Source organism: Crotalus tigris, unplaced genomic scaffold (assembly GCF_016545835.1).
Source record: "Crotalus tigris isolate CLP2741 ecotype Arizona unplaced genomic scaffold, ASM1654583v1 scf7180000017663.5292952, whole genome shotgun sequence".
NCBI classification, from domain to species: domain Eukaryota; kingdom Metazoa; phylum Chordata; class Lepidosauria; order Squamata; family Viperidae; genus Crotalus; species Crotalus tigris.
The window spans coordinates 4,419,853-4,443,709 of record NW_024096550.1 but is presented as its reverse complement, the minus strand read 5'-3'; the positions used below and the strand labels follow the sequence as shown (position 1 = coordinate 4,443,709).

Genomic DNA, 23,857 nt, shown 5'->3' with positions numbered 1-23,857 from the left:
GGCATGTCAACAAATTTGTAGGTCATGCCCCTCTAGGTATAATGGTCTTTTGTCTCTAAGCATTATCCATTCTTTAAGCCGTGTTAAAATAGTTGCTTGCTAGTATAATGCCCCATCTATATCTAACAACAGAGTTGGAAGGAACTTTGGAGGTCTTCTAGTCCAACCCCCTGCTCAGGCAGGAAACCTATACCATTTCAGACAAAAGGTTATCCAATCTCTTCTTAAAAACCTCCAATGTTGGAGCATTCACAACTTCTGGAGGCAAGTTCTTCCACTGATTAATTGTTCTAGCTGTCAGGAAATTTCTCCTTAGTTCTAGGTTGCTTCTCTCCTTGATTAGTTTCAATCCATTGTTTCTTGTCCTGCCTTCAGGTGCTTTGGAGAATAGGTTGACTCCTTCTGTCAATTTTAATGTAATCGCATTATGCAACTTTTATTGCATAATTTATTTATTTATTTATTTATTTATTTATTTATTTATGAGACTTATATACCGCTTTAAGTGTAAGCACTCTCTAAGTGGTGTACACCAGTAAGCAATGTATATATATATTTACATTGCCCCCAACAATCTGGGTCCTCATTTTACCTACCCCGGAAGGATGGAAGGCTGAGTCAACCTTGAGCCGGTGAGATTTGAACCGCTGACCTGCTGAACACAGTCAGCTAAAGTGGCCTGCAGTACTGCACTCTAACTGCTGCGCCACCTCGGCTTGTTGCAGGCCACTATCCAATTGTTGCAGGCCACTATCCAACCACCAAAAATGGTGCAATCTTTCCCTCTTCTCCCAATATTTCTGTAGTTTCTTCTTCCCAGCCTGCTTCAATAGGATCCCTACCTTAGAAATCCTATAACAGATGAGAAGGGGATCTATTCTACTAATGGTGTTATTTACATGGTATGCCTACAAAACTGAATAAAATCCATAAGACATTCTGTACATAATCATAATCAGACAAGTCTCTTCTATAGACATGCCAACTTCTTCTCCAGCATACTTACATACACACAGGGAGATGTTCATTGTACATGCGAAAACTTACATATGATAAAACCTGGAGGATATCATGTGTAAAGGTTTCTTGATGTGTAACATATAATATGACGCCTAAATGGGGGCTGTGGATTTGATTTCGAGTCAAATAGAATGACTCATAGAGTCTTCTTTCATATGAGGGAGTTGCTAAAAATTAGCATCTATATCATTCAACATTTTTGGTTGTTTTTAAGAAATCCTAAACAAAAGCTTAAAAGTATTGTTGGATATGTGCCTTTCCAAAATTTGAAATATATTGAACGAGTCACACTGAAAACCCTAAACAGTTCTACTTCTTTATCAATTCAGATGCTTACACAATTCCTTGGATGGTCTGTTTTAAATCCTGAGACATATGAGAAACTGAATAAGATGGAAAATCGGAAAGATATTGCTCAGGAAATGCTCATGTATCAGACAAAAGCAACACCTTCAGAAGTTAAAAGTATACTGGTGAGTGTTCCTTCTGCATCCTGGGTGGAAGTGTGAACCTTATTGTTGGATGAACAGAACTTAAAATTGTTTCTTTCCTTTGCTCCTTACTTTAAGAAATGCAAAGAAAAATTGAATCAAGATAATTTTGAAGACTGTGATGAGAAAGAACTTGTTAAAATTCTGGTAAGTAACCAACTGTTTTCCTAAAGGTCAACTTCAAGTCTATACAGACATAGTTCCATACTGTGGAAACATTCTTGATGATTTATTTATTTGCCAGCTAGGGATTTTTAAACTTTATTTGTTCAACTTGTGCCTGTTGGTTTCACTTGACTTTAGTTATTTGGACTAAAAGAGCATTTTACACACCAGTAACAATGAGTTAGGATATAACAGATGCCATTATAGGGAATTCAAAGTTCTGAGCATCCCCCCTCCCCAGGTTCACGTAGTCACAAAGCAACCAACCAGCCCATATTTATGGCCCATTGCAGTGAGCTGCAGGCATATGACTGCAATTTCAATGTGGTTTTTTTTTACAGGAAACTGACATTTACTTCTGGCTTATGGCCAAAAACACCCAATTATGGACAATGGTTTTGCTTAATGATCACCACAATCACTTAATGGCTACTTCATTCACTTAACAGCCGCCATGTTTGCTTAACAATCACGGCAGAAAAATATAACATTGGGTTGGTCACCTGGGTGTCTTGACTCATGACTGTCATGACATACGACAGAAATCCCAGGCTCCATTATAGTTGTAAGTTAAGGAATATCTGTATATAGAACTCTCATTTTAGTAGTGGCCTATCTCTATTTCTATATAATGTTCTATTTTATCCTGTCCCTTCTCCGACTAGCATCACATTTCAGTGTGTTTCCTCTTCTTTGGACTATAAACTGTATTAATTCACAAACATACCATAAACAATAAGTAAGAAACATTTTCAGTTCCTAATGTTACCAATTACCTGTAATAGCTATCTGGGGATTCTTCTATTGCTACAGTATAAATGGTTACTATTTCTGCCTTTACAAAGTAGACTTTATAACATGTGGGTGTTTGTTCCATCTGCCTCTTTCATGATTGCACGGTATTCAAAGCAATATCCTAATCTAGTTGAATCTTTGGGTATAGAGCATGTCTCAGTCACTCCCATTGGACCATCCTATCTAACTCTATTTTGGTAAGTCACAGGATTAATGTTGCTCAGGTTGCAATGATTATATAGTAAAACCTCCTGCTCTTAGGATCCATCCAAGGAACTTATTTAAATGTTTCGGTGTCACTGTGAGCTGACTTGATTAAGTCAATTCTAGACTGAACATTCACTGAATGAAGGTTACTCCTTCCATTCACAAAGACAACTGGAGCAATAGCACCTGTTAAATCTAGAAATCTTATCAGAACAATGAATATACATTTGCTGGAAAGCAGACTTTCTGAGGTTATTCAGGAACCAACTGTCACAACACCAAGTTAGCTTGGTGCCATGCTCATGTTGTGACATCATGACTCATGTATTAAAGCAGCAGAATTTGCATTGTGATTTGTGTTTCCTCATTGTATACCCTCTTATTTTCTTCTGATGGCTTTTCATGAATCGGAGGAAAGGGAATACATTTTTTATATTTCTTTTCCCTTCATCTGAATTCTCATGGTATTCTCGCTTTATACTGCACTGGTAAGACCACATTTGGAATACTGCATCCAGTTTTGGTCCTCATGATACAAAAAAGATGTTGAGACCCTAGAAAGAGTGGAGAGAAGAACAAAGAAGATTGGGGGACTAGAGGCTAAACTATACAATGAATGGTTGTGATAACTGTCTGAGGAATTCTGGAAGTTGAAGTCCACAAGTCATAAAAGGGCCAAGTTTGAAGACCCCTGGTCTAGCCTAACAAAAAGAGGGACTAGGGGTGACATGATAGTAGTCTTCCAATATTTGAGGGGCTGTAACAAATGCAGGACAAGAAATAATGAATAGTGGGTTATCAAAGAGAGCTCCAAATTAAAACTAAGGAGAAATTTCCTGTCAGTGAGAACAATTAATCAATTGAATGGCTTGCCTGCAGAAGTTGTGGGTGTTCCATCACTGGAGAGTTTGAAGAAGAGACTGGACTGCCATCTATCAGAAATGGTGTAGGGTCCCCTGCTTGAACAGGGGTTTGGATTAGAAGACCTCCAAGGTCCTTTCCAACCAGTGGTGGGATTCAGCCAGTTCACACCACTTCGGCAGAACCGGTAGCTAATTTTTTGTTGCCCAGGCCCAGAATGGACTTCCGGAAATGGCATCCACACAGAGAACCAGTTGTTCACCTATCTGAATCCCACCACTGCTTCCAACTCTGTTATTCTGTAATTCTCAACTGGCAAAATTTGACAGCTGGAGAGCATGACCTGGAAAGTGCCATTAATCCCCTGCTTGTCAGGCTTCTTAAAGCATCAGACTGCTCACTGTAATAAGAAACTGGATTAGGGAGACCTTTACAGTGATGAGGAATAATTTTCTTAAGAGGCTAGTCATAATTTTCCATTCTGCTTCTTTTCCTGAAATTGCAGGCCTTAGGGCAGACATGTCAAACACAAGGCCCGCGAAGTGGTTTCATGTGGCCCGCGAAGCCATCCTGTAAACAGTGAGGGAACAGCCCCCTCTGCCTTGGCCCTGGCCCAGGCCAGCCGGAAGCCAATGTAGAATTTTGTGGTGGCCATCTATGCTGAAACACATTCAGTCTTAGCTCCAGAAGGCTGTCTGGAAACAGCGAGGAACCAGGAGAACTTTAAGGAGCAGCCTTGAGGAAGTGGGGCTGGGCTTGGTGCCATGGGTGCTCAAGAGCCAGGCTGGGCATTTGACCTCTGCTGCCCAGGGCTCCAGACAGCCCACACCACCATCCAGCCCCCCCACATGGCCTGAGAAGAACAGTGAGGCTCGTCCAGTGGACCATGCCTTGGCACTTGCCCCAGTCCCACCCCCTCTGCCAGAGACCTTCAGATCTGTCCCACTCCTGCCCAGACCCCCACAGGCACCCTTGATGCGAATGATGTAGAGCTGGCCATGCCCACCCAGTAGGCCACACCCACTCCATCCATACCCACCCAGTAGGCTGCACCCCCCTGGCCACACCCACCCAGCCCCCTGAGGGCAACCGCAATACTGATGCAGCTCTCAATGAAATTGAGTTTGACACCCCTGCCTTAGGGCTAAAAGTTGAATGCCATATCCATGCATAAGCAGGATATATTTGATGGGCCAGATTTTGTCTGAAGGGGCACTGATTTAGCCAATTTGTTGCAAAATATATGTTCAACCTACAGCAAATGATCCAGTTATTTCAGATGATCTTTTCTTTAAATTATATCTCATAGAAACTACCAGGTAGCAATACATTTCACTGCCATAAAAATATTTCCCTTGCAAAAATAATTCATAATTATTGAAAAGGTTAGTTTTTATCAGACATGCCTCTTGAAATATGAGAATTCTGCATAGGTGATAATTCCAAGCAGATAGCAAGGCACTGCTCCCCTTAACAATAAATGCTGAAAAAGGTAATAAATAAAAGATGCTCAAAATATCTTCTACCTGTCCAAGTAAGATTATCTTGCATTTCCTCCTTCAACAGGCAGAGGAATTACCTGAGCCAGGCAGCGTTGAACTCTTTGAATTTCACTTCAGCGACTTCCCTGTTACAGATCATGACTTGATCAAGTGCGGCATACAAATGTTCTTCCAGTTAAAAGTTGTAGAGAAGTTCAAAGTACCACCAGAGGTCAGGTTCATTTTGCCTTTTCCCCCCCATAAAGATAGTTCAGGATAAAATCTATGACATATCACCTTTGCCAATGGATATTTATTTCACAATAGCAATGGCCTACTTCAGGGGCAAATGTATCAGAAAACACATTCTAGACATAACATAAAGGGGGCCCTGTGATGAGACCCCGCTGGATTTCAGAAAGAACTTGGAGTTATTCCTAAGGCTCTGATGTATGATTCACCTCTAGTGTTAATCATGCCCTGGTATGAGAGGATGTGATGGCCTTACATGGGAATGTGCCTCGGCAGACACTGGAAAATCCCTGGATTTTAAAGGCATTTATGGAGATGAAGTGAAAGAGCACTTAGAGTGTTGCAAGAGAGAACAATGAATGGATCCAATTGAGCTTTTAAGAAGGGTTATCCTGGCACGATAAGAATGGCAAAATCTAATTATTTTCCAACTCCTATTGTATCCATAGGGGGCACAATGGCTCAGTGGTTAAAGCTGCTGAGCTTGTCAGCTAGAAAACTGACAGTCTGGGTTCAAGATCTGAGTGTCGCGCAACGGGATGAGCTCCCATTTCTGCCCCAGCTTCTGACCACCTAGCAGTTTGAAAGCATGCAAATGAGAGCAGATAAATAGGTGTCACTTCAGTGGGAAGGTAACAATGTTCTGTGCATCTTTGGTGTATAGCAGTGCTGGCCACATGACCATGGAAAATGTCTTTGGACAACACTGGCTCCCTTGACCAAAGAGATGAGCACTCCATCCTAGAGTTGGACATGACTGGACAGGGAAACCTTTACCTTTTATTGTATGCATAGGATGCCAGTTGGTAGTCTTATTTATTGATCATATTAATTCATGCTGTTTGGCAGGATCAGGATGGGATAATGCATCCCTCCTGTCCCTCCTTGATTTCTCTGTGGCCTTTTGGGCTGACTTCAGAGATTGGGAGTGAGGCCATCTTCTACTTGCTGGGACAGATTTCAGTTGTTGTTGGTAGGTAGGGAAAGATTTATCCTTAGATCCCTATTTTATGAACTTCCACATGGTTCTGCACTCTCTACTCCTATTTAATATTCACATGAATCCACTGGGTGATGTCATCCATTGGTATGAGATTAAGTATCATCAGTATGCAGAGGATAATCTGCTATACATCTCTGCTCCAGGCTGCACAAGTGATGCCATCAAGGCTTTTCCTAGCATTTGGAGACTCTGGCCTAAACTTAGCAATCTAAGGGTGCACGTGGAATAAAGGATCTGAGGGGCCTTCCAACTTTAATTTTGGATGATGTACCATTCACCCAGATAGAACCGGTATACATTTTTGGGACTTCTCTTGAGCTCTTGGTTCCTGTTTGAACAACTGGCAACATGACCAGGTGACTCTTGTACAAATCCATCTTCATCTATTACTGGACTGGGATGTGGCCATGATCTTGGGAGGAAGGAAGAGCTACAGACTAGATAACAATCAGATAAGAGGCAGCTGAACCAGCAGAGTGAACGGGGTGCATCAAACATCTCAGATGTACTTTGCAAGATTCTGTTAATGTAAGATTAAAATAAAGTCAGAACTAATACTCTTACATGTCATTCTTGTCTAGACTATCTGGCAAACCTGACATCAATTTTGTTATCAGCCTTATCATTTCACTGTGACCATTAAAGCTGTTGTCTTATGTAATGTTCACAAGTACCATAGGAGAATGGAATATCTTAATTTTTCACAGGTACTCACAAGATGGATGTATACAATCAGAAAAGGATATCGTGACATCACTTACCACAACTGGCGGCATGGATTTAACGTTGGACAGACCATGTTTGCTCTTTTAATGGTACCAGTTGTTTCTTTGGATCTAAGCCTTAATTTGCTTTTCATTGTGATGGATGGATACAGAGGTAGACAGAGATAGAGATAGAGCTATGTATAGATGAGATGTAGATGTAGATATAGATGATCAACTGTATAGAGATGTAGATGTAAATATAAAGAAATGATTTTAAAAGGTTCTCTTTTTATAGACTGGTAAGTTAAAGAAATATTACACTGACCTAGAAGCCTTTGCTATGGTAGCTGCAGCTTTTTGCCATGATATTGACCACAGAGGAACCAACAACTTATATCAAATGAAGTGAGTAGCATATTTCTGTGTATCTTTGATTACTAAATGTGTTATTTTATGTCACTGTAATCCTTTCACACTTAAACTAGCATTCTTGTGTATCCTTGACTGTAAACAGCACACAATGCCCTGGGAAGTCCACAAGCAAGTCCAAACAATTCTATCTAGTTGAACTCTACAGCAAAAGCAACCCAATACATATTAATCGTGGAAATTACAGCTACTAAATATAGAGTTCTATTTATCTAATGCATTCTCTTTGATTCTTCAGTCGTCTTTGAAACCCTTGGACAGAAGATATTGTTGGACTGTCCAGGACAGTTCCATCCTTACTTGCAGAACTGTCCAAGGTGTGGCAATAGATTTTTGCTTGGCCCATGTCACCCAATTTGTGGATCTCACTGGATTCAATTCTCTCCCCTTTGTTATTTGATACCTACATCTGCGCATCCTCATATTTGGAGTTCAGTATAATTAATATAGCTCCATCTCTCCTTTCCATCTGAATGAGGAAAGGCTGTGCAGTTGCTTGTCAATGGTCTGGATGCAATGATGGATGAGGCCCCAGGAACTGAAGCTGAATCTATATCAGACAAGAGATATATGGCTATATGATATTGTGAAGTCAATTCTCTTGGATAAAATCATACTACTTCTGAATGAACTTGGCAAAGCTAATGAGCTCTGTCCCTTGTATCCTCCAATTCATTCAGCTGGAAAAACTTTGGGCTTCAGCTTTTTGGTTGCCAGGAGTAGAGCATATCCACAGCAAAATCCTTATATAATAGGGATAATATATAGGAGGCTCAGCTGGGAATAATTAAAAAAAAAACAGTTAAAAGAGACATCCATCCACTCAGGAATTTGTGAGATAACCCATCTGAAATTGGATGATTTTTAGATTATTTTAAGTTTGTTTTAAAGAATGAAGCCACTATTCATTTTCTTGCCAGTTTTATTGTGTGTGTGTGTGTGTGTGTGTGTGTGTGTGTGTCCACTCATGTGTGTGTAATTTTTATTTAAAAAATTTAAAAGAATAAAAACAATGCAAATTCTGAATGAGAAGAGCCAGGAAGGCAAAATAATAAGTAAAAAGGTAGAAAGAAAAGAAAAACAGTTATAAAGAAGCAGCCTCTGCTCTTGTTAACAGCAGTTACGAGTACATTGATATTTTACCCTATTCTCTACACACACACAATTTCCTTCTTTCATAGATTTTTCCAATCATCAAATTCTTAAATCACAGGTTGGTTTTATTTATTTATTTTCCCCCTTAAACTTCTCTGAGCTTCCCTGGAAGTGAGAAAGGTATAAATAATAATCATGATGAGGATGATAATTTGCTGAATTCAAAATAACTGAAATGAAAACAACTTTGCATTAAGATTGCTCTATAATCTGACACATCCATTACATTTCCGAGGTTGTGAGTGGTGTAGAGCAGACCATGACTAATCTAACAGTCACTGTTGGTCCAGGAAACCTGTCTCTGGGGTCTCCAGTGATGATTGCTGAGATCTTCTGAGCTTTTGGCAATTGCCCATGCTGAGCTCAAAAGTTCTGGAATCAGAAACTGACTAACAGGAAGATCTGTTGCTGGGACTTCGTTGATAAGAAACAATGAAAAACTCTATACCAGAAGTGGGTACACAGCAAGCTTAATATTAAATAAATACATAGATGGCACTTGAGGGATGTCAATGAACTTTTAAGAATGGGCAAATTGCTTTGCCGTATAAAGACCATCAGAAGTTAAGGGGCAAAATATACTGTAAGTTGTGAGCTTTGCAAAGCTGAGAGCACCTATTTTGTTCCTCATAATCTAACAGATCAGCTTACTTTTGGGTTAAGTTTCCAGGAATTTTAAGAGATAAAATAAGGTATATTAAACAAAGCCCTAATGCGTCTATTTTGCCTCTGATCTCCTCAGATAAGGAGATATTCCAGGGACGTTCTGGGCATGCCAACAGAATGTTGCCTATATTCCACAGGTTGTTTGTTATCTGTTCTAAAATGTGCAAAGATTTGGGTAAACAAAACCCCTGAAGTATTCTAAATTCTCTAATTTTTCACCAGGTCAGCAGCTCCATTGGCAAAGCTCCATGGCTCTTCCATTTTAGAAAGGCACCATCTAGAGTACAGTAAAACCCTGCTACAGGATGAGGTCTGTGCTTATTTTCATTCATTTGGTACAGAAAATATTTCTACCAGCTATAGCAAAACAGTAGCATTCCTACGTGGAGGAAATGCTATTTTCTATTTTGGAAGCAATACTGACTTGCAAAAAAAATCTTTATTCTGCAGAGTTTAAACATCTTCCAAAATCTGAATAAACGCCAGCATGAAAATATTTTGCATATATTTGAAGTTTGCATCATAGCAACTGACTTGGCTCTGTATTTCAAGTAAGTCCTTTATTTCCTATTATAAAACAACAAAGTCTTCTTATGCACATTAACATTACTGCATTTTGTCCTACTCTTATTTTAAAAATGATCTCTTTTTTTTTGCTCTTTTGTGGTTTTAATCATCATTAAAGGCAAGTTAAACGATATAAACATTAACAATTGAACTTATTGGTGACTGTCAGATTTGAACTTTTGCATATCTATGCATCATAAAAATGATTGCTTTCCAATGTACTCTATGTAATATGTATATTTAAAAACATGAAGTAAATATGATACTGAGATTTAATAAGAAATCTCATAATGATCAGGGAACTATCATGCTTAAAATACAGCATTATAAACATCATTCCTTTCTGCTTTGTCAACTAATCTGTTGGCTGGACTCCTGAAATCTATGAATTAAATTCTGTGGTACAATTCTGCTGATTGATCTGCATCTATCAGAGGTTTTCACTTACCCACACTTCTCTCAAATGTGACCCAGCAGAAACCATCCAGCGCAAATCTGGATCATCCGCAGGGAACTGGAGGAGAGGGAAGGGGAAAGTTAAAACCAGTGGTGGGAGTCAACTATGTGAACAACTGGTTCTCAGTGTGGATGTTGCTTCCGGAAGTCCATTCTGGGCCTGGGCAACAAAAAATTAGCTACCGGTTCTGCTGAAGTGGTGCAAACTGGCTGAATCCCACCACTGGTTAAAACCCTTCACATAATATTGATGTTGAAGCAGATCCTCAAAAAAGACGACACGTGTATTACAAAAGTTACTATTTTTCACAGAAAAAGGACTATGTTTCAGAAAATAGTGGATGCCACTGAAAAAATGGAAGATGAGAATGAAGCAATTAAATACATAACTATGGACCCTACCAAAAAAGAAGTAATCATGTAAGTAAATTTAATTTTTCTCTTCCTGCAATATGGAATGTACTGATTTTTCTATATATTCCTAAATCTATTATTTTTATTTAAAGGGCTATGATGATGACTGGCTGTGACCTTTCTGCCATCACTAAACCTTGGGAGGTGCAAAGTAAGGTGGGCACCATGAGAATCAAGCAAAATTCTGAATTTAATTTATGCTCTTTAGTCTACTTGTTGTTCTTGCAAAGCAGTTTAGGTATAATGCAACAAAGGAGAAAACTGACATTTTTTTTAAGGAACCAAAACTCCCTTAACAGTATTTCCAGTTCAAACCAAAGCCCAGTCTAGCCCTGAGCTACACCATCTATTTCAGACTAAAGGCCATACTGGATTCTGAATGCTGGCAACTGTATTTCCAATGCAGCATGATTAGATCAAAACCTAATTTGGTGTAATACAATTCAAGTTAATTCATTTATTGAACTTAATGATCCCCTCCCTTTTGTGTAATTTAAAATTGCAACTAAATGGCATATTTTACTTGAGCTCAAAGATGGGGAAATTCACACTCAAAACTTTTCAAGATCTGCCTGCCCTGAGATGCCTGTCATCAAACATTTCTGCTAAGCCCATTGTTAAGAAAATCTCTTCTTTTGTATTGTCCCATTGTGAACTAGGCCTGTCTTTGGCCATTTTTCTATCTGTCATGCCAATCCCCCTTTCAAGCTATTGATCGCGCAACTATGATTTGGATCAAATTGTCTGTGAAGACCACATTACTTATTAATCTGGAACATGCTTGACAATCATCTGGTCACTGTTTATAGGAGGATTCATTTCTAGCAGTGGTAACAAGAAACACATTTACTACTTAGATTTATATCCCATTTACATGTTCGCTTAAGAAATAGTCTCCACCCATTTTTACCGACCATACATACACTGTATGTGTTTTCTTTTTGTGAACATTTTCTAAAAATAAAACAAGGTCCTAAAGGGTTAGCATTTTTTTCATAGAAAAGATCTTTTTTTCTGCCCTTTTCTACAATATTCTTTTACATGGAGCAATCAAATATACCAAATCTGGCTACATTAAAATATAGACAGAATTATGTTCCTGGTTACTTCCTTTTATTAACAAACTTTGAGACAGCTTCCCCCTGGTTTTCAGCACTGCAAGCAGACCTGGTAATTAGCAAGGCCAAGGTCAGTTCCCATATGCCCCTGCCCCCAGTATGTACCCCATTTAAAACAAAAGCATGATTAATTTTAAACCAAATACACATTTAAAAACAATTCAGTTCCATTTTAATTCTGCTTGAAAGCCTTCTTCTGTGGCAGCTTTAAAAAGATTTTACAAGTAAGGATATTGAGTACTATGGTACTTACTTATATGTAGTATATGTTAGATGTGAGAAATGTGACTATGATGGGCAAATGAATGCATTCATTCATTCATTTTCTATAGCTATCTATCTCAACCAAGTGTTTCTGGGCAAGTTACAATTCTAAAATTATAAAGCAATTAAGAACATTAAAATAATAAAAAATATCCACAAAATAAATGCATGCTTTGATGAGGACATGACTAATTACTCTAGTAGCTGACAACTATTGCAAAAAACATAAAATTAATTATTATCCATTCTCAGGTTGCTTTGATGGTTGCAAGTGAATTTTGGGAGCAAGGTGATCTTGAACAAACAGTCCTACAGCAACAGCCAATTGTAAGCAGTTTATTATTTTACCCAGCATGGTTTCAATCTTAAAAATAATCCAGTTACATCCCCACTAATTACTTTTTTCAATCCTTTCTAGCCTTTGATGGACAGAGCCAAGAAGGATGAATTACCTAAGCTTCAATGTGGTTTCATTGATTTTGTATGTACCTTTGTGTATAAGGTAAGAGATAACTTCATATTATTCCATTTTGTTATATATGTTCTTATACAGAAATACAAAATATAAGATTAAATTTGCACAGAGCAGTTTTTGATGAAAAGACATTAAATAAACAACCATTGTACTTATAAGCTCAAATGTTTGTGAATGCCCTGAAATGTTGAGTCTCTGGAGTATTTCCTACAAGTGTTAATGTATTTTCCAGTCAAGATATCAAACCACATGCATTACATTCAATAAAACCAAAATATGCTTGCATTAAAACAGAAACGGATATTAGGAAAACATTCCCAATTTTCAAACCTACATCTTCCTCTTGACTGGTGAGTTCAGTATTTGATGCAGGTTGAAACAAAATGGCAGTAGAGAGACAAATTATCTCCTACATTTTTCTGATAGAAATGTTAGCCTCATTCTAGTGTTGTGGGTTGGAATCAACAATAGTACCTAAAAACAGTGAAGGATGGAACTCTAAGTGCCAAAGGAAAACCTGCCGTTATAAATTTTCCTTGTGTAATAAATGTAAGAAATGCGTCCCTAAAGAAAAATATTGGGCTGATAAGATTTTTCAGTCCTCTTTGTTTTCTAATAAAGATTTTTCTATGTTTAAAAATGCATATATGCTACTGCTAATTTTCCATTTTAATGATAAATATATGGAACTCCACTATTTCTTTAGGAATTCTCAAGGTTCCATAAAGAAATTACACCTATGCTTGATGGTCTTCAAAACAATCGAGTGAAATGGAAAGCGCTAGGTGATATTTATGACGAGAAGATGAAAGCTCTTGAAGAAGAAAAGAAAAAGCTAGAAGTTGATGGCAAGAAAGGTTAGGCATATAGAAATGTGCTGATTTAGCCAATCCTGTACATGCAAATATTTCTGCAACATTGAGAATTGTTGCTGAATTTGGAACTTAAGGTACCAAATGTAGTTTTAATTTATATAATTTCATGGTCTGCAGTACATACCACCAGTTCTTTGCTGCAACAGATTAACTCAGTTATCCTTTAGGGGATTAGTGTAAATAATGACAGATCATTATGGGCAAAATCTAAATATCTCAGGAGCCCACTAATTGAAAAGAGTTTAAATTGGTTTAGACATAAGATTCAGGAATAATATGAAGAAATAAAGCAAGAAATCAGCCAAAATTCAGAACCTTTCATTTTAAAGTGTATTCTAGTTTCCAGACAGTATCTTCAGAGGGAGGGAGGGAGGGAGGGAGGGAGGGAGGGAAGATACTGATTCACTTTGGGGTGAATCCATCTGAATGCAGTTCTAATGTAGTTTCTTTAGTGGGACAGTAAGCAGCAAATTAAAAAAGAGTGCAGACAAACCAAAACTACAGAAATAAGGCATACCAATTTTAAGCCACTATATGTTTATCAAGATCATATTTAAATAAATCACAGTTGAAACTTATTATCTGGTAACATTTTGAATCAGCCAACTTTCTAACTTCAAAAGTTAAAACTCTAAATTAGTCTAGATTTAAGATTTTGGATCAGAAATTATGCAAATGGTATGATTTAATGAGAATGGAGCTGCTGAATCAATTCTAATTTGTGCTACAGTAGTTTTTTTTAATATTTTATTTTCTTGCTGTATCTTGCACGGTTTGAGGCCACAATCAAGAGAGACTATCCTGAAAATGCGATTGGATCAATAATAGCTATAATTTACTTTAACATTTTGTAGACTGTTAATGACATCATAAAAAGTCCATTGGCCCCAATCTAACCAAGGAATTCCCATAAATAGCCCAATTTGTTTATTTTGCAATGGAAAGCATAAATCAGCTACCAGTAAGAAATCAATTCACTTATATCTCTTTTTGTTATGAGTGAATAATGAGTTCTGAAGTATATTATTTCCCTGGTCATGATCTCCAATTACATTTTCACTTTGCTGATATATAATTAGTGTTAGATTAGGGTCAATAATTATGCTGCCTTATTAAATAATAGCAACTGAAAGTTGTGTAAACTATTATTCTGTCCTCCCTTTTTGGAGACCACCAGTGGTCTGATCTTGAAAATATTCTACACTCTTGAAAACAGCAGCTTGCAATCTGCCAGAAGGAATGAAGACTTTCAAAGTTGGCAAATTTGAACATTCTCTCTTTCAGTTCTGAAAAAAGTTTTCAGAAGCATATATATCTATTATACTAATAGCAACTGGTAAAAATAACAACTAGATCAGGGGTTCTCAACCTTGACAACTTTAAGACTTGTGGACTTCAACTCCCAGAATTCCTCAGCCAGCTTTGCTGGCTGAGGAATTCTGGGAATTGAAGTCCACAAGTCTTAAAGTTGTCAAGGTTGAGAACCCCTGAACTAGATGGATACTGGTAGTGGCCTAACTTCAAAGTCACATAAGCTAAAGGCAAAATCAATTTACCTAGTGGAATTTAATTTCATAAATTAATTTTGTGAAGAAGTACCATCTTTGGCCTACTCATAACCTACTCCTAATCAATTCTATGGGCTGACCTAAAATGTATATTTTAAAGAAAATGTTCTCACATAGTTTTATTATCAGTTATGATGGCACTTTTTCATAAGTGCTTTACATGATGTTTTTTCTATTAGCATTGCCCATCAGTTTAGAAAGAATGTAGATAATGGAAGTTCTTCATTTTCTATCAGTCTTCTCTTTCACATGCAAAACTAAAACAAATTGTAAATGCTTATATTATAATATTTTTAATAAACATTGTTTTTCAAAATTAAATATGTTTTAATGGAATATCTTTAAAAAGCACATCAGAATAGATGAACATCCTAATTTTTCAAAAGCTATTTTTGGGAACTATAATTCAAACATTCTATAAAATATGCATAGATCTGTCTGTAAAATCTGTAGTTAAGCATTACACTCTTCCATTATTATACCATATTAAAACAGTAAGGCAATTATATATAAACTAAAAAAAAATCAGGATATTTCTATGTGGGTTATCAAACTATCACTGAGATTAATTATATATGGAAATATAAAACAATTCTGTAATTAACATATAGTTTGTCACCAGATTTCAATATGGCATTGATTATACCAAATATTTATCTTTGGACCACCCTATTATACAATGTGTAAAAATAACTCACTGCTCTGACAGCTTAAGGGAAGATAGACTAGACATGCCAGCAGTTCTCAAACTTTTATCTAGGAAGAACCCTTAATATAATTTTCAGGTCTCAGGGAACTCCTACATTAAGCTTATATCTACAACTCACAGCATGTGAGAGTGATCAGCAAATAATGTCAAGCCTGTTTTGAGTAGAGAATGGCATTTTTCTGGTTTGGTTTATTTTGGACAACTGATCAGCCTACTCTGGTTGGTTCTCTCTTCCCCCCAAATGCAAAGCTGTGTTTTGGATTTTAATTGTGTCACTGAACCCCTAACAAAACAGTAGGCTGGTAGCTGAGTTGTAGAATGTAAAAATTCCAACACTAGCATTGCCCAGGGCTCACCATCAAATTCTCTCCCCCCACACCATCTTTTGTGGAACATCTAGCAACCTTTCTGAGAACCCCAGTTGTGAAAGGCTGATATATATTAAATGTACTGTTCTGATAGCTTCCATATATTCTTTCCTTCAACCACTGAGTAGCAGGTTCTATGCAGCTCCTAAAGTTAATGCCCTGTATATACATTAGTTATCTAAAGTACAAAGGTTTGAAACCCCACAGAATAACATCAGGCTACTCACATCTGACAAGGCTCAAATAGGAGGGAACCAACCATGTAGTGCTTCCTGCTGTTCAATGTAATTAGGTTGTGCAATGTAAACGCTTTAAAAATAAATGAAATACAGTTAAATGAACCATTATAGTGGGAAGTTTGGGAGAAAAATAAATACAACACCTCAAAATTCAAGTAAAAATTATACTGTTAATTATACTTCAGCATTTCAGGAGATAGGCAATAGATAAAGTTTCCATACAGATGAAAAAGAACAAAAATAACCTAGTAACATAGTGATCCCCAGTTTTGAAATTTAAGTTTAATTCTAATGTTGGTAATTAATGCAAGTAAATCAGAAAAGAACCAATTGTCATGAAAAAAACCATAACCAATACAATCTTGTGTGATCATTTCAAATTAACTAAGAGAAAAGCTTATATTGGTCAAGTATGAAAAAGGATTATATTGTCCTATCACTTAACTTTATGTTCCAAAATGTCCACAGAGAAATGTTGCATGATGTTTATACATCTGATAATTAATAATTGGTTATAATGAAAGAATGTACCAGAGTGCATTCAATGATGTCAGCAGTGAAAATGTATTGAACTTTCAAATGATTAGATGATTCTTCTCATGCTAAGATATACACCAAAAAACCACTTCAAAAATTAAAATGCATGCATATTTATACCTCTTTTTTGCATTTTATTAGCAGAAGATAGTGGAAATGGAGACTCAGCAGATGGCAAATCAAAAACATGTATAATTTTATAATTAAATGCAAGAGGTGCTACAATCAAGAAATCTATCAACATCTTCAGTGAGGTCAAGGATTTCTGTCAATGTATGGAACATAAACTGTTCAGTCTTTGCTTATTTACCGGTACTAACTAAAAGAATGGAAGTGGAACATTTCCACCAAAGGAAAATGGAAATGGTTAAAGAAATGAATAACCTGAGATTACTTTGTTAAAAGTGATTGTGGACTCATTTCTTGGTTGCTGCTGTTCTCAATTAATACTTTCTTTATTTAATGTATTAAAACTTGTGAACTTTCAAGAAATTATAATTTTACACAACTGTCAATTAATTTCATGATAAACTCTGTATTGCACAATACAGAGCACTGTAATTGTAGCACTGTAATTATTAATGCACAGAAGTAAGTTTTATATTATGTCTAGTTACTTCCCCTGGAATAATTTATATTCTTACTTTTACTATTACCAATAAAGTTATAGCTCATGTCATTTTGAAAGCTCTATCTTTAGCATAAGCTTATGGCTAGAAACGGGCTTACTTCAAAAATATCTCTAAATTCAGAAAAAGGATTCTAGTACAGAGTCCTCAACTTATGACCGTTGGAATTATGATCGTTAGTCATTGTGTTTGTAAGTCGAGGCATCACATGATCGGACATGATTTTTCAATATTTTATTTGCGGCGGTTAAGTCAACCATGTGATTGTTAAGTGAATCCATTTTTCACAATGGGCATTTTGCCAAAAACTGGAAGTAATGCCACAAATGGACAAAAAATATTGCAAATCATGGTTATGTGAGTGTGGGATGCTGCAAACAGCCATAAAGGTGTTTGGGGTGATTTTTCAGTTTAGCCTACAAATATTGTATTTACTCAGACAAATGAATTATATATTTTATGATTATATATACTGTATATAATTGTCTCTTTGGTAGTAATTACACATTATTTCCACATTAAGGGTGTTTAAAAAGAGTCCAAATGGAAAATCACAAGGTGGAAGTTTTTCAATAGTAATTTGTCTTTCCCCAAACTAAAAAGAATGGGAAAACCTGCTAACCATTTTTAGCTGCCTGCCCATGAAATCTAAGGCCATGAAATTCAATAAAGGATTATGTCTCCATATTGATTGCATTTATCACCCGACCTATATGGATGAATCATTTTCAGAGGTAGTTTAAGACAACAGGGAAATGGAGAGATTTTCATTAAGATCTGCTCTGTAATAAGTCTCCCAATATAAACAAGGTTACAGAACTGACAAGACTATCCAAGCATGGCAATACCCAACAGTTCCACCATTTTGTTTTTCTATCTTGAAATACAGAACATCTCCTTTAGAATAAAGATGGAAATATCTCCCTCTTTCACAAAGGGCAACTAAATGTTTCCTGTTATCTTTTAAAGATAATGACCATGAATAACCAGGTTATAGTCTGTTCCATTAATTTGTTGCTGTTGTAGTTCTATACTTATTTTATTTGTTCATTCCTTTATCTGTAAGCTGCCTCATCTAATGATTCTAGGTGGATGGGACAACTGTATAATGCAGCAGAGATATAAATATCCATGTTTTTCTTTACTAAATATAGATACAAGAGTATATTTGCTTGTGCATGATGGAATTAGATCAGCATGTGCAGATTTGTTTCAATAACCACATTACGAAGTTCTACAAGAAAGTTAGCATCCAAAACAGACAGATGTTTAAGAGGGTTTGGATAAGCAACTATCGCAAACAGCTCCTCTAAAGCTCTCAAGAGACCAGTTAGATAGATGTAAATGGGCTGCTGCTTATTGGATTTGACTGCCATCTTGCAAGTGTCAAAGAATTAACCTTTAAATCCATCTTCTTATGTAAAGAAGCCCTGAAAGAAGGCTACTTTTCTTTGCCATTTGAGGACACCCTTGTTTAGCCTTGTTTCACCCTTACTTCTGTATGCATGATCTGTGAAAAATGCAGTTATTTTAAGTAGCTCTTTGAGAGTCAGTCCTTTGGGAATATGGGTGAGGAAACAAACTCCGCAATGCTACTTTATTGTTGTAGGGTATAGAACAGCACATCAACCATTTGCCAGGATTTCTCTCTGCCCCCTCTTATCCCATACAGAATCAAAGAAAAGCTATTCTCAGTCTATTTCTTACCCTCTCTCCCTTCTTAGGTCTAAAATGTCATTTACTGCATTGTTAATCTGCTAAAAGTTCTTCAATAGCCAACTTTTTCTGTGGTTTTTATATACCACAGTGAGTGAGATATTTGAACATTCATCCAAGTTCTGCATTATGAAACAAGTATGGAATCAGGAATCTGATTAGATGGCATATTCAACCCTTAGTTTTAAAGTGAGTATTATATTCCTTTGAATATAATTGTATGTTCATAGGTGTGCCCTATGTAGATTTCAGTTGTAATGAAAGCACTTCATCTCACTTTGGCTCAAGATACTAGGGCTGTGCAAAGCATTCAAAAGAGGGGCTTCACGTGTGTGTTACTGCAAGGAAAATAGCCCATGATCTTTTCCATAATTTTCAGCTCTGCTTTTGTGGAGACATCTTCAGTTTACCATACCTCCCAAGGGAAATCACATCTTTCTAAGGATTATGCTGCATCTGCAGAGAGTAGCTGCAAGATTCCAGGAAAGATGCAATTGCATCAAGAAGTTGCAAAAAGGGACTATGCGATTTGCCTTCCGCGAAGCATCTGTTTGCCTTCAGGACAAATGCAAGTAGTATTAATCATTCCCCTTTAATGCCAAACCCAGGTGGCTGACAGCCAATACAACAGTAGCCAACAGAATTGCTGAGAAACCAGAGGAGACGATCAAAAGAAAGGAAGCGTATTCATCTGAGCAAAAAGGGAATTGAAAATATGGTGGATTCTGGTAAAAAAGGGATCTATAGACTTATTTATAGATTCAAAAAGGTCAATGAGACTATCTAGGATTGTTTATTATTATTATTCACAATATGAACTCACAGCTTCCATTTTGGCAATTCTGGAACTGCTGGTGTTGGCCGTCATATGCATCGAGTTCGTCCCCAAAACCTAGGGTGCATTATACATCGGCATAGTATACTGTGCCTGCATCTCAAGCAATGCAGCCTTTTACAATTGACAGAATGTGTATATTTTCTAAAGGCTATTCCAGATTTTTGATATAACACCCAGTGTGCCGATAGCCACTGGGACCATCATAGCTAGTTTATGCCATAATTTTTCCATTTCAATTTTTAGTTCTTAATACTTTGTGTTCTTGCCTAATTCTTTATTTTCTATTGGAATATTTTTTATTCACCAATAAAGTGTGATTGGCCACACAAGGAATTTGTCTCCAGTGCATAAGCTCTCAGTGTACATACAAACAACAAAGAGATAAGTCATAAATCATAAGATACAAACAAGTGATAATTCATAAGATACTAATAGAAGGTAGTAGGAAAGATGAGATGAGAAAGATGAAATATTTTACCATCTCCTAGTATTGCCACATCAATTATCCACACTTTCTTCTCTTCAACCAGTTAAATCTGGTGTATTAAGTGCCAAGACTTTACCAGTTTGTATTCAGAAATTCCACTATATTTTAACCTGTTCATCTTTGACTATTTTTTCAACTATATGATCCCACCAATTTTTCATTACTGGCACATGATAATTTTTAGATATTCTAATGAATCATTTTGGTGACTATGTTATATCATTGTTTATAATCAATTTATGCAATCTTCTTATGCAAAACAAGTATAAGGTCTTCTGTTTCTTTGCATAATCTCCACTTTGAATCATATGATTTTTCATTTGTGGCCTAGCTTGCATTAGTTCATTTGAGCTGTCAAATTCAACAGTTGAGTCTCTTTTATAAATGTTCTAATTGTAAGCCAAGTTTTATCTTTATCTTTATCCACCGTCCGCACAAGCTTTTGTATAAATTAATTCTGCAATAGCTATTCCTTACCAGCATTGTTTGTTTTTATTACGTTCTTTCAACATTCATGTTTTGTTTCCTTTACATTCAATAAGTTCCAATCTTTAATTTGCGTCAATATATTTTCTTGGCTGTCTTTTACATAATCATTCAATGAATGCTTTTTCTTCTATGACAATTTGACTTGAAGTAAACCTCTGCCTCTATTTTTGTGAGGCAGGTACAATCTATCCATATCACTACAAGGATGTAATTTATAGTGAATATTCATCAGTTTTCTTGTTATTTTGGTCCCACTCAGTTCAATTGGTGTACAATTAATAATTCGAGTAGCATATCATATCACACTGTGGCCCAAGTATTGATGGTTTTGATGGTGTTTTCACCATTCAATTTTGTCTTTAGCAATTGTCTCACTCTTTGTATATATTCTTCACTATTTACATTTTTTACTCGCTTATGCTTGATATTATTCAACTATAAAATGCCCAGATACTTGCAGGTTTCATCCTTCCCATATATATGTCTGTAGGTCTTTGGTTATTCGGGTTTTCTCCCGTGTAAAATTGGAAGTGTCTTGGCGACGTTTCGACGAAGTCCCATTCGTCATCTTCAGGCTGGTGTTTTCGGCTTCGTGCTTCTAGGAGCAATGTGTGATCGTAGCTGTTTCTTCCTTTTAACTGCCAGTGGGGGTATGAACTGATTGGGTGGGAGCTTGGCTATGTTCTGATTGGGTGGAGGTGTGTTCTGATTGGTTGGGGGCTCTGATTGGATGGGGGAGTGTTCTGTTTGGGTGGGGGCTTTGTTGTGCTCAGGTTAGTCTGAGTTGCGGGGGGATTTGAGATGGTGAGCTGCAATGCTGTTGTTTGGCTTCACGTTCGTGGTCGTGCCTCATCTTCATGGTGGGTGTCAGTTTGCTTCATGTTTGGATTGGAGGGGTTTAAAGTGGCTAATGATGCAGCTGTGGTCAAATATCAAATAAGATCAAACTAGAATTTGTTTAATAAAATGCTGAGCTTTCGTCGGCCAGCACTGCCAACATCATCAGAGCATAAAAAGAAGTCAATGGGAGTTCCCTTTATGTAATGCCGGCCAATTTTGCTCACAGCTCCTGGACCTAGTCATCGGTCCATCTGATATCTCTAATTGTTTCATTCTTGGAAGGCACGTAATCACTGTTCCCTTGATGGTTTTTAAAGCCGCAGTTCCCTTATCCACTTTCTTTTCTCCAATCCCCTCCCTTGTGCACCCCCTGCTGTCTGTTATTGCCCCACTAACTTCTAGGGCTGCTGCTCCCCCTTTCTTCTTCTTTTTGCCCATTGCTTTCTTCATATGTATCCAATTACCCAGATTCGTTGTTCCCTCCTCCCCCTTCCTTTTGACCGTTTCCCTCATCTGCTCACAGCTATCTGCTGTAGTCTCAATGATTTTTAGGGATGTTGCTCCCCCCTCCTTTTCCCCAACCATTGATTCACTCGTGTGTCTCCAACCACCCCCTTGTGCTACACACTTTCGTTTATTCCCTCTCCTCATCTCTACCCCAAGGCATAACCGTTCCGTCCCTAGCAGGCTGTTAGCAGGATGTGTATCCAATAGAACCCTCTTGCTTTCTCGCCCCATTGCTCCTGCGCGTGTGTGAGTGCTTCCAAGATGGTCCGTCAAACGGGTCTGAATGTTTGTCCAGGAAGGCTCTAGCACGCCCGTTCCTGTCTCCATTCTTCTGTTGGAGGACGTTGCCCCTCTCAGGGGATGCCCCAAGGCATGTTGAAAGCCTCCTTTCTGCCATTCACTCCGATCTTCCATCGCTCGTAATCCTCGCGCCTGCATCACCAAACTCTCTGCAAGATGTGTATTGGATTCTACTCCACCCTTAATTAGCTCTCTTGCTTCTGTACAGACTCCCAACGGGGGGTCCCCTGTTCTTTCTATTGCTATACCCCTCTGGTCCTGTAAAGGGTGGATAAATTGCTTTAATTGGGAATCCTGGCGTTGTTTTTCCCATGTTCTCAGCATTTGGTGTGCTGAGCAGAGTTCTACATGGCGGTCTATAGAGTTTTCATCAGAAAGCCAAGCCTCTTTAAGTAGGCAGCCTCCCTTGGTGATATCTCCAGACAAAATCTGTGCATTGGCAAGACCAAAATTGACCATATGTGTTCATGTTGTTCGTGTCTTTTAACAGCCAGCGCGTGTTCATGCACCCTGGTCTTTAGCCTCTTAGATGTCTCCCCAACGTAGTTGCAGGAACAGTCCTTGCATTGTATCTTATATATCACCGAAGATTTTTCTTCGTTGGGGAGGGGGTCTTTAGGATGCATGATTCTGGCACATAATGTCTGGTCCGGTTTATAGGCCACTTTGACCAATGTATGGCAGGGAGATACATACAGGTTGAATTGTTGTTTTGTCGATTTGTGGATCTTCCCGAGGTCTGGATGGTCTGCTGCAATGCCTAACAATTTCAACTGGGTAACCATTATACTTCTACAGGCCCAGAAAAGATGGTTTCTTTCCTTGGTTTTTGCCCTGGCTGTGTTAGTGTGAGCCTATGCGTTTGAATAATGTCTTGACGCAACTTACTTTATGGGCCACTGGATGATTACTTTTATAGTGGAAGATTCTATTGGTGTGAGTTGGTTTTCGGTATACTCTCGTGTGCAAGGTCCCATCTGGTTGTCGACTAACTAGCACATCCAGGAAAGCTAGGGAACCTTGGTTCTCCTCCTCTGCTGTGAAGCCAATATCTGGGTACACCGACTTCAGTGCATCCATAAAATTAACCTTGTCGCGTCTCTTAATGACAACAAATGTGTCATCTACATATCTGGCCCAAAACTTAGGTTGGTATTTAGTCATTACTGTGGCCTCCAGCCGTTGTAGAACCACCTCTGCTATTATACTCGAAATAGGCGATCCCATTG

General features: G+C 37.6%; 1 protein-coding gene across 4 annotated transcripts in view; it reads left to right on the top strand.

The window, feature by feature from the left end:
* PDE6C (phosphodiesterase 6C) overlaps positions 1 to 17,919 on the top strand; it is a 78,123-nt gene extending 60,204 nt beyond the window's left edge. For 2 of the 4 annotated variants that reach the window (XM_039336014.1, XM_039336017.1), the window contains 13 exons: positions 1,350 to 1,493; positions 1,590 to 1,658; positions 5,106 to 5,252; positions 6,983 to 7,090; positions 7,278 to 7,387; positions 9,455 to 9,542; positions 9,683 to 9,783; positions 10,568 to 10,675; positions 10,762 to 10,825; positions 12,304 to 12,378; positions 12,470 to 12,553; positions 13,233 to 13,383; positions 16,964 to 17,919. In XM_039336014.1, coding sequence (XP_039191948.1) covers positions 1,350 to 1,493; positions 1,590 to 1,658; positions 5,106 to 5,252; positions 6,983 to 7,090; positions 7,278 to 7,387; positions 9,455 to 9,542; positions 9,683 to 9,783; positions 10,568 to 10,675; positions 10,762 to 10,825; positions 12,304 to 12,378; positions 12,470 to 12,553; positions 13,233 to 13,383; positions 16,964 to 17,025 — 1,311 coding nt within the window. In that variant the 3' untranslated portion in view covers positions 17,026 to 17,919. The remainder of the gene's footprint in view (positions 1 to 1,349; positions 1,494 to 1,589; positions 1,659 to 5,105; positions 5,253 to 6,982; positions 7,091 to 7,277; positions 7,388 to 9,454; positions 9,543 to 9,682; positions 9,784 to 10,567; positions 10,676 to 10,761; positions 10,826 to 12,303; positions 12,379 to 12,469; positions 12,554 to 13,232; positions 13,384 to 16,963) is intronic. The other 2 variants (XM_039336015.1, XM_039336016.1) reach the window with 2 other exon arrangements.
* Positions 17,920 to 23,857: the final 5,938 nt, after the last annotated feature.